The sequence below is a fragment of the Heptranchias perlo genome, chromosome 10, assembly GCF_035084215.1.
Source record: "Heptranchias perlo isolate sHepPer1 chromosome 10, sHepPer1.hap1, whole genome shotgun sequence".
In the NCBI taxonomy this organism is placed as follows: domain Eukaryota; kingdom Metazoa; phylum Chordata; class Chondrichthyes; order Hexanchiformes; family Hexanchidae; genus Heptranchias; species Heptranchias perlo.
The window spans coordinates 70,006,819-70,017,856 of record NC_090334.1 but is presented as its reverse complement, the minus strand read 5'-3'; the positions used below and the strand labels follow the sequence as shown (position 1 = coordinate 70,017,856).

The window sequence follows — 11,038 nt, the reverse complement described above, 5'->3', positions numbered from 1 at the left end:
CCCCCAATCCAGTGATTCTTTATCTTGAGCAATAATCTTTTATGTGGCACCTTGTCGAATGCCTTCTGGAAGTTTAAATACACTACGTCCACTGGTTCCCCTTTATCCACCCTGTACGTTATGTCCTCAAAGAACTCAAGCAAATTTGTCAGACATGACTTCCCCTTCGTAAAGCTATGCTGACTTTGTCCTATTAAATTATGTTCATCAATAGTGACTGTCCAGCTTGATGCCCTCCACGTATCCAGGAGCTGGAAAAAAATATTGTTACAGAACTCTGTATTTCCCCCATTTCATCAAACTTTCTTTGATGCATCCCATCTGATCTTGGTGCTTCACTTCAGTTTCAAGGACCAGTTGACACCACTTCCCTACATCTACCCTCAGTATTCTATGGTTTCATAAGGTGCTGAATGTATGGAAAAAATCTGTGCCTGTGTTTTGTAGACTTTAATCAGGAATAGTCCCTCAATGGAAAAAGTTTGTGTCTGGGAGAGTTGATGGACTCCTATGGGATAAGCTGGAAAGATTGCCAGATTGTAACGAAGATGTATTAGAATTGAAGGAAAAATTACAAATGATTTAAAGTGATAACATCTCGTCACCTAGCTCAGTATGTGGAGATGCCGGTGATGGACTGGGGTTGACAATTGTAAACAATTTTACAACACCAAGTTATAGTCCAGCAATTTTATTTTAAATTCACAAGCTTTCGGAGGCTTCCTCCTTCGTCAGGTGAACGATGTGAAAATGAAAACCTCGGGCAACGGGCAGTTGAAAAAACTGTCTGTACTCACCAAGCATTGTTCTGTGAATTATAAATGCGATTTCATTTCGAGGTTTTCATTTTCACATCGTTCACCTGACGAAGGAGGAAGCCTCCGAAAGCTTGTGAATTTAAAATAAAATTGCTGGACTATAACTTGGTGTTGTAAAATTGTTTACAATAGCTCAGTATAGTCAACTATCATGGGAAAAAGTCACAGCAAGGCAGTGTGGCCGAAGGTGTAAAATATAGGCCAGGGCTTGGAATACGGCGTTCTTGGTGGATCCATATTAACTATAAAGAGTAAGTGCTGAAGGAAAAAAGTGAAGGCTCAACATCAGTTTCTCAAAGATGAAGAATGAAGTGGAGTTATTGTGTTATTTAAAGGAATCATTTATTATCAATACTTCATAACTTCAGAACACCTCAATAAAATACCAGATCAATAAAATACTACCATTGTTTCCCTGAAACAATCCAACTCCCCATAAGTATTTTTCATGTCTTCAGTGCATCTACTTCTTGCATTTCATATGCACAAAAGAACATTTTCTTAAAGGCATTCCACAAGCACTACACTCCAAAAGTTACAACTTACTGTTTATGCTCAGGACCATCTGTGCACAGATGCAAAACAGCGTTCAGAATACAGACTATTTAGCAAAAAATAGTCTCACTGGAATGTAGTTTACCAAGATTCTCGAGGTAAATTAGTTTACTAAAACACTCCCGATATCTTACATTATAATACATTGCAAGGCAAGTCTATTTGAGAATGTTAAAAGCATTTATTCTGTACTCTATAGAGGAACTCTGACACACAGAATATAATGGCAAGAGGCTGTATCAGTTCTTTTGTAGGAGGGTTTAGTTACACATGCAATTATTTTCTATACCAGTGATCATGACTCTGGTATAGATGTTAAAAGAGACTATCCAACTGGCTGCACCTCACATCCCTACACACCTACATGAAGTAGGCTTTTCTTTAAACTTTCAGACTCAACAGTACTAAATGAGTACTTTGCATCTGTCTTTACCAAGGAAGATGCTGCCAAAGTCACAGTAAAAGAGGAGGTACTTAAGATACTGGAGGGGCTAAAAATTAATAAAGGGGAGGTACTAGACAGGCTAGCTGTACTTAAAGTAGATAAGTCACCCGGTCCAGATGAGATGCATCCTAGGTTGCTGAGGGAAGTATGGGTGGAAATTGCAGAGGTGCTGGCCATAATCTCCCAATCCTCCTTAGATAGGGGGTGCCAGAGGACTGGAGAATTGCAAATGTTACACCCTTGTTCAAAAAAGGGTGTAAGGATAAACCCAGCAACTATAGGCCAGTCAGTTTAACCTCATGGTGGAGAAGCTTTTAGAAACAGGACAAAATTAATAGTCACTTAGACAAGTGTGGATTAATAAGGGAAAGCCAGCTCGGATTTGTTAAAGGCAAATTGTGTTTAACTAACTTGATTGAGTTTTTTGATGAGGTAACAGAGAGGGTTGATGAGGGCAATGCGGTTGGCGTTGTGTATTTGCACTTCCTAAAGGTGTTTGATAAAGTGCCACATAATAGACTTGTCAGCAAAATTGAAGCCCATGGAATAAAAGGGGCAGCATGGATACAAAATTGGCTAGGTGACAGGAGAGTAGTGGTGAACAGTTGTTTTTTGGACTGGAGGAAGGTGTACAGTGGTGTTCCCCAGGGGTCGGGTCTAGGACCACTGCTTTTCTTGATATATATTAATGACTTGGACTTGGGTGTACAGGGCACAATTTCAAAATTTGCAGATGACACAAAACTTGAAAGTGTAGGAAACAGTGAGGAGGCTAGTAATAGACTTCAAGAGGACACAGACAGGCTGGTGAAATGGGCAGGCATGTGGCAGATGAAATTTAATGCAGAGAAGTGCGAAGTGATACATTTTGGCAGGAAGAATGAGAAGAGGCAATATAAACTAAATGGTACAATTCTAAAGGAGGTGCAGGAACAGAGAGACCTGGGGATATTTGTGCACAAATCATTGAAGGTGGCAGAACAGGTTGAGAAAGCAGTTAAAAGAGGCATAGAGTACAAAAGCAAGGAAGTTATGTTGAACCTTTATAAAACACTGGTTCGTCCACAGCTGGAGTATTGTGTCCAATTCTTTAGGAAGGATGTAAAGGCCTTAGAGAGTGTGCAGAAAAGATTTACTAGAATGGTTCCAGGGGTGAGGGAATTCAGTTATGTGGATTAGACTGGAGAAGCTGCAGTTGTTCTCTTTGGAGCAGAGAAGGTTGAGAGGAGATTTGATAGAAGTGTTCAAAATCGTGACCGGTTTAGATAAAGTAAATAAAGAGAAACTGTTCCCATTGGCAGAAGGGTCGAGAACCGGAGGACACAGATTTAAGGTGATTGGCAAAAGAACCAAAGGCGACATGAGGAAAAACCTTTTTACCCAGTGAGTAGTTATGATCTGGAATGCGCTGCCTAAAAGAGTGGTGGAAGTAGATTCAATCATGGCTTTCAAAATGGAATTGGATAAATAATTGAAGGGATAAAACTTGCAGGGCTACGGGAGAGTGGGGGAATGGGACTAACTGGATTGCTCTTACAAAGAGCCGGCACGGGCTCGATGGGCCAAATGGCCTTCTTCCATGCCATAACCATTCTATGAACTGCAGATGGATCACTCTGGTCTTTCAGTCTTGTACATTCCTTTTCTCCTAAATATAGTCTTTTTCAAAAATGTTCAGACTGACCAGATGGATCATAGTGGTCCTTGTCCAGCTCCTAAATAGGATAAAAGCTGTCACCATCAGAGGCTTTTAAAATAACTAGTTAAGAATCTTGGACAGGCAATATAAGTCTTTTCTAATCTTATTTTTGTTTTCCAGCGAGAGGCCTACAAAAGGTAGAAAGCAAACATTTATTTTTTTTAAAAGTTCCCAATGTTGTATTTGCAAAATAATTGAAATGTCATTATTGTACCATTCCAGGCTCGTCAGTTTATGCTGAACCTGTAGCAATTTTCCAGCTCTATACAAAAATATTGTCAGCATCAAATTATTCAGAAACAGAGGCAGATTCGGCAATACGATGCAAATTTATATTTAATGCTTTATGTACATTCTTCATAGGATGGCAACATCAGTTGCTTCAGGTTCCAATAAGAACAAATTTATGCATCACCCCAAAATCACAATTAACATCAGAAACAGCCCATGGCACCATACACGGAGACATAGTCAAACAGCGAACAAAACAATAAAAATGGCAGTTTTGTAAAAACGTCATTTTACATATTTAAAACAACTAGGCCCATTTCCTGCAATCCCCAACTGTGAATGCCCATGTTAGCACTATACAATATCAGTGAACTTCCAACAATTCAATCTTGTGATTAATGCACTTATAACACTCAAGATAAGTCAATGTTTCTCATGTTCCATCACATTATGTTATCATTGCATAATGATGAACCTATAAAGAAATAATATGTTCTGTCCCCGGAGCAAAAGATTTTTTTTCAAGTATAAGGTTTAAGCCTTTATAAAGCATTGAATTTTAAGATCGAATACTGCATATAAGCTGGTCAAAATGTGGGAGCTTGCATGTTAAAAATGGTCAGCACTGCAGAAACACAAATTAACATTTAAGTGAATTTTTGTGCTCATCGAGGTGAGGTATGTGTTTCGGGAAATGGAAAAGTTCTGTCTTTACACTAACTGTGAGCATCAAAGTACTCCAGGCCAACCTGAAGACAGGTCTGATACTGGACAGAGCTCCTATCAGGCTCTTTCCTACTCCTCCTTCAAGCCCCAACAATGTGCACTGAAACAGAAGGTTACTCCATGAAGAAGTATTGACCCCATATGGACTTTGATCATTTATTAACAATCTAATAAAGTCAGAAATGTTAATTTCTAGCACTTTGCCATATCATAATGGAAACTTGTCATTTTGGGTTGGGTTGTTGCTAGACTTTTCTACTGAGGTGATCTCACTGACATACTGGCTTAGTTTCATTTGAACAGATGCAAATGCTTTTCTGGTGAGGAAGCGCTAATGGAATCAACACATCATTTAATCATTTTAACAAAACTAAACAGTTGTTACAAGTACAATATATGCCTTAATGGCTGAGTGCTAAACAACTTTTGATTGTTTATAAAGTATGTTTATCACTCAATTAAAAAAAGTAGCTGTCCCACAATTTTTTTTTAAATATACAGAAGGGTCAAACAATGAACCTTTTTTTAAACTTTGAAAATGTTGCTGTCCTACAAATTTCTCTCTGTAGGAAACAGTTAATGAGCTTTTCTGGGAGCAAGATGCAGAAGCAAGGTATCAAATTATGAACTCTTTTGTGCCGCGAATGTGTAGCTTGTAGAAATTGAACAGAGACTGCCCAACAAGCTGTCTGAGATTGGAGACATTCAAACTGGATTCAACCCGAACTGCAATGGTAGGAGGAGTGCTCCAGCATCCTGTACCATGCAATCCTTGTCTTTTTATTCTACGGCAATCATAAGTTTCACAGCTCGGCCTTCATCTTGCACATAATGATTACATGATGGGCTCACCATAGGCCCCACTAAATGCCCACAGCAACTGCAACACTGTATTAACGGTATTGTACACATTTCTTTGGACTTTTCACACTAGCCACCTTGACATGCACTCTTTCCACGTGAGCAGAGGGCACCAGCTACTCAGACCTTCTACTGAGGTGATCTTATGGTTATAAAACCTGACGTGTCAACTTTAATAGAATGATTGTGTGCGAGAAAGTTTGAATGGGATCAACATATCAAACATTTTAACAATATTAAATATATCCCAACAGTTGAGCAGTAAATATATGTTTTATAAACAATTTGAAAAGTAGATGTCCCACAAATTCCTTTTTATACAAAAAGGGACAAAATAATGAATCATTTTCTAATTTGCTGGAAGCACAATTCAGCAGTAAGGTACAATTTTCAGGGACAATCAAAACAGCCCATTACTGACAGAATGACACGTACTGCAAACATGTTCAAAGAAATTGCAAGGCTATGTTTACTTTTGAGAAAAAAACTGAGCAAGACAGAGGAGGAAAGCGGTACACAGGGGTGTAAAGAAAATTGAGTGCAACATTCACTTTAATGCTGAGTCCAAAACAAAAAATCAAAAATGTACATTAAAAAGGCTCCACTCTCTGACTGACCCCCTCTTCTCTTTTAAGGCAGCATCTCATCCTTGGGCAGAACTCTACACACCCCGGTACCCTTCCAGTGTCTCATTCACGTGAACGTTCTTCCTGTGTCAGAGCTGGTGGTGGGGGGGGGGTGGGGGGGGGGGGGTGGGGGGATTCGTAGCCAAGCCCAATCCTGTCCCCACCAATACCCATACATGCACACTTTCACTAAGGGCCACTGACAAGCAGTCGGGAGTGAGGATCCTTGGTTCATTCTCCCACTTCCTAGCTCAGAGACATTGTGGCCAATTGTAGCTACCCACTGCTGCCCAGCAGAGATTAAATCTGGGACCCTTCTGGTCTGTGAACCTCAGCACCACACTACTTAGTGCATTTATCCACTGAACCATTACATAAATCTTATTAGGCATTTTTACAGGAAAGCTGAATCCATCTGCATTTCATAAAATTCAGGACTACTTGAACTGCAGTAGACAAATCGGCCATTTTTCTTTAGTTTTAAATATTGCAAGTACAGGAATAAACACATTTAAGATCTTTTGAAAATCAAGACTAGACTTTTAATAGAACCTAATTTCCATTGAAAACAGTTTCATGGGAGGCTTAACAACAGCACAGCGTGTGTAAATACACTCGATTCAAGCTCATGCATCCCAGTCTATTATTTGAACACAGGTCCAGCCCGGCCCCACTCACTTCACCATATTGTCTGGAGAGTTTAGTTATACTTTCGAAAGCTATTTTAATTCTGCCCAACGTGCTTTAATCCCAACTTCAGCAAACCAGCCACTGTAACTGACATTTTAGTTTCCTTAAACCACCAGCTATTCTTTGAATGAAACAGGCATTTCGTAGTAAATTAGGGTCATTTTTGTGCTACGAACTCATGCATATGAAACTGGATTCACTCAGTCAATAGAGAGGCACAACTTTCATCCCAAGAGTTAGCACTGGTTTCAAATGTAGGTCCAACTGGTGAAAGGATGATATTCATTCACATTTTTGACAAGCTATCTTTAATCTAACTTCTCCTGCCTCCCAGATATATGTGAATATACTCTCCATCTATCTGCACACTTTACTTCTGTCAGCTGTCAAGATGAGACGCAATGCTTTTCAATGGGTAAGGTGAAACGAAATCAGTGGCACTTACCTGGCAGTCTTAGAGAAGCTATAAGAATGGTTGGCGTGGGAAACATGTCACATGATATAACTGCTCTTCTGAAATTAAGATTAAGTTTCATTGTTGAGACGTAGTTTTATTCTGAACATGTCCCAGGCTACACTTGAATTAGATGCATTTGATGCTGCCACCAGGTGAAAACATAGAACAGTGTCTCAATGCCCTGCATGCTTACCATCATATATTCAACAAGAGTGCAGCACAATGTCAAAAATTAAAAAGGAGTCCCTGGTAGGTCAAATGGTTGAGTATTTCACCATTACAGATTTGAGAGTTCAAGTTTACAGGCTCAGCAATGGCTATGGTATATCCAATATTCTCCACAGATAAATGAAAGAACTTTAATTTATAAAGCACCTTTCATGATCTCTGGATGTCCCAAAGCATTTTACAGCCAATGAGGTACTTTTTTGAATTGTAGTCACTGTTGTAATGTAGGGAAATGCAGCAGCCAATTTGTGCACAGCATGGTCCCATAAACAGCAATGAGATAAATTACCAGATAATCAGTTTTATTTTTAAAGGGATGTTGATTGAGGGATAAATAATGGCCAGGGCGCCAGGAGAACTTCCCTGCTCTATTTCGAATAGTGCCATGGGATCTTCTACGTTTACCTGAGAGATTTGGTATTATATTGAAGTATCTGCCTAGATTATGTGTTCAAGTGTCTGGAATGGGGCTTAAACCCACAATCTTCTGACTCAGAGGCAAGAGTGCTACCACTGATCCACGCTGACACCTCATCAACAAACAGATAGGTTTTCTACAGAAAGGCAACCCACCACATCACCTCTGGGTGGTTGTATTCGCACCTTAACTATTGTACTACATTTCTGAAAGAATAATTTTCAAATTCAATGCTTCTGTTTTGCTCTCTATTACCTTCAAGATTTGTTTGGAGGGTAATTAAGTGACTAATAATAAAGAAAAAAAAATAGTAGTGTAAATTTTAGGGGGCTAATAATACTAGTCACCTGCACAGATTTGGTTTAAAAATCCACTCTGCAAACCCAGCCAGGATTCTCACCCCAGGTAGAATGTGTGGACAGCATCGGGTGAGTGGTGGTGCTGCTGGCAAGTGAACAGCCAGCCACTTGGCTGAGGTAACGGAGAGCTCTCCACATCTGTGGAATGGTACTCAAAAACAAGCCATCACTTTCAGGAAAGGAAGGGAGAGAAGAAAATTAGAATCTCACCCAGGAAAATAAAATTAGTTTGCATTATTAGGGTCACAAATGAGCTTTGGAGATGCTGCACAATCTAAGGTAGATTTGAGTTTGTAAACTACTACTCTAACGATAAACAATTGATCTTCAGAAAGTTTACACCTTCATTTTAGTCTGAGAAGTAATGTCCATTCTCAAATCAGAGTCTCTTCTAATGCTAATTAACTGAACGACATTGCTGGAATTTGATTACTTTTAGGGCAAATTACAGAAAAAATGCCAAACACCAATGCTGAGGATTAATTTCTCTTACATTATTTCAAAACTGAGATTATTAGATTTTTGTTAGGCAAGATATTAAGGGTTATGCAACAAAGGCGAGTAGATGGAGTTAAGATACAGATCAGCCATGATCTAATTAAATGGCGGAACAAGCACAAGGGGCTGAATGGCCTACTTCTGTTCCTATATTTTGATGACTGTTTGCATTTTGAGACATGCACAGAAACTCCAAATCATTTTAATAAAGAACCTGACTATTTTTGACAAAATTAGACAATTTACTATAATGAATTTTAATATATCCAAGAGATGTCGATGTTTAGGCTAACCACAATATTACACACCGATTGCCAACATTTTGCATCAGCTATAATGGTTGCACCTTATAAATCAGTAGACATATGTCAGAGGGAACACAAGTTGTGGAAAAGACGAACAATTTATACAAAGAGTTTTGTTGTAGGCTGGGGACTGCTGTTATCACTCTCTCACTGATGCAGCGAGATACAACTTGAATAATGTACAACAGAAAGGCCCGGAGTAACTCAACAGTCCGAGGTCCAGAATCAAACAAACAATTCCAACAGAAATATGATACAAAATGTGGTAGGTCATCAGACCACCAAACTAAAGCCTTCTGCACACAAATTACAGATCTCTTGGCACTAACGAGCATCAAATACATTAGATACACTCAGATTATACTCTGCAGGCACGATTGAAAGATTGCTACCTTTTACCTTGTAGCTATAGTATCTGCTTGAGTTATTTATTCCAATTTTAGTGTTCAGTAAAATCTCTGACACCTCTGGTATCCGACTGCAAGTCTGTTGTGCTTCAGGGGGTTCCCGTCAAGCCAGTGGAAATACCAAAAGCAAATCCACTTATCAAACAAAAAAAAACATCCAGGGTACATGTTGGGCTGAGGTTAATCCACCATCCAGTAAGAACATATTCATTTCAAGCTTCAAACAAGCATCTTGCAGCCAAATTCGCAAAGCCCTGATGGTTCAAAACTAAAAGAAGTAGTGCAAATGGGTTACAGGCCTTTGTTTTTAGAATCATGGGACATTTGCAATGATTTTATATGGAATTCATCCACTCGCAACAGGCAGAGCAAAGCCTCCCGCATTAAACCAACGTTTTCATTTATATTCAGATTCAGGATTGTTAAGCAGATTCATTTTTTAATTAAGGGGCTACACCACCAAATCTCTCGATCCTTCTGGGGCAGGTAGGGACGCAGGATCACTTCATTTCACTCTCCAAATGCAGGAGAATGAACCCTAGCAAAGCTTGTCAACCACTGGTGCTATCACGGTCATATAATTAAACGCAGTAAGAGTATAAGAAACCTTTCGCTACCATTGCAGATACCACACACAATAGTACAATAACCTGCAAGAGGCAGTCCAGTTACAGTAGGTTCAAGTAAGCAACACTGCAATTCGATTTCTTTGGAACTCTACTAAAGAGACTTTATTTTTCCAAGGGAGGGTGTATGGAAATCCATTACTGCGTACAGCTTGCAACTATATAAATCCCATGGGATACTGAAACTCAGCAGCATCTGTAAATTTCTTTTAAAACGTAATTACCTAACACCACAGATCTTGGTAAAGTGTCAGATATCCAGTACCTACGATCAGTATTAACGTTCACCTCGTGTGCTTAGTACAAGTACTCATTATTTTTTGGAAAAGATGGGAAGTGTTCGACATCTTGGGTCAATCCTTCCCCAAGTGGATTGTGGGCCAGCATTCTTGCAACCTTTGTAGGTTTAGCTTGTCTAACTGAAAGAAGCACATTTACAATATGTAAATAACGCTTGGGAGACTTTGCGTACACTGCAGAAGGCCTCTTTGTGCTCGAGTCGTCGATAGTGTCATTTTCACTTTAAAGTGCTGTAGTGGGTTGCTCCAGTTCTTTTATTGTTTGAGGAGGTCTTTAAGTACTGCCCCAGCACTGGAATCTGGAGACACCGGTAGAGGCGTGAAGGTGGGTAGGGCACTGGAGATTGGTTTCATGAGGAGATGCGCGGACCCAGCAGCACTAGAGACTGCTGACGTGATGAGGGGGACAGCGGCAGATCGCGGAGCCAAGAAAGGATTGAATTCAGATTTTTTCACTGGACCTGCCCCTGTTGCACCTGCGAGTAAAATTAAACAGCATTATTCATGATATTACATAGAATTACATAAAATGTACAGCACAGAAACAGGCCATTCGGCCCAATAGGTCTATGCTGGTGTTTATGCTCCACACAAACCTCCTCTCACCCTACTTCACCTAACCCCATCAGCATATCCTTCTATTCATTTCTCCCTTGTGTTTATCTAGCTTCCCCTTAAATACATCTATGCTAGTCGCCTCAATTACTCCTTGTGGTAGTGAGTTATTAATTTTTTACTATGACAATGAAATCAGATACTGAACAGAGAAATGATTTACAAAGGTGTACCG

The 11,038-nt window shown here is 39.6% G+C and overlaps 1 protein-coding gene across 1 annotated transcript in view; it reads right to left on the bottom strand.

The window, feature by feature from the left end:
- Window positions 1–3,835: 3,835 nt before the first annotated feature.
- The window catches only part of trip11 (thyroid hormone receptor interactor 11), a 100,912-nt gene continuing 93,709 nt past the window's right edge, over window positions 3,836–11,038 (bottom strand). The window contains exon 21 of the mRNA XM_067991979.1: window positions 3,836–10,724. Coding sequence (XP_067848080.1) covers window positions 10,504–10,724 — 221 coding nt within the window. The 3' untranslated portion in view covers window positions 3,836–10,503. The remainder of the gene's footprint in view (window positions 10,725–11,038) is intronic.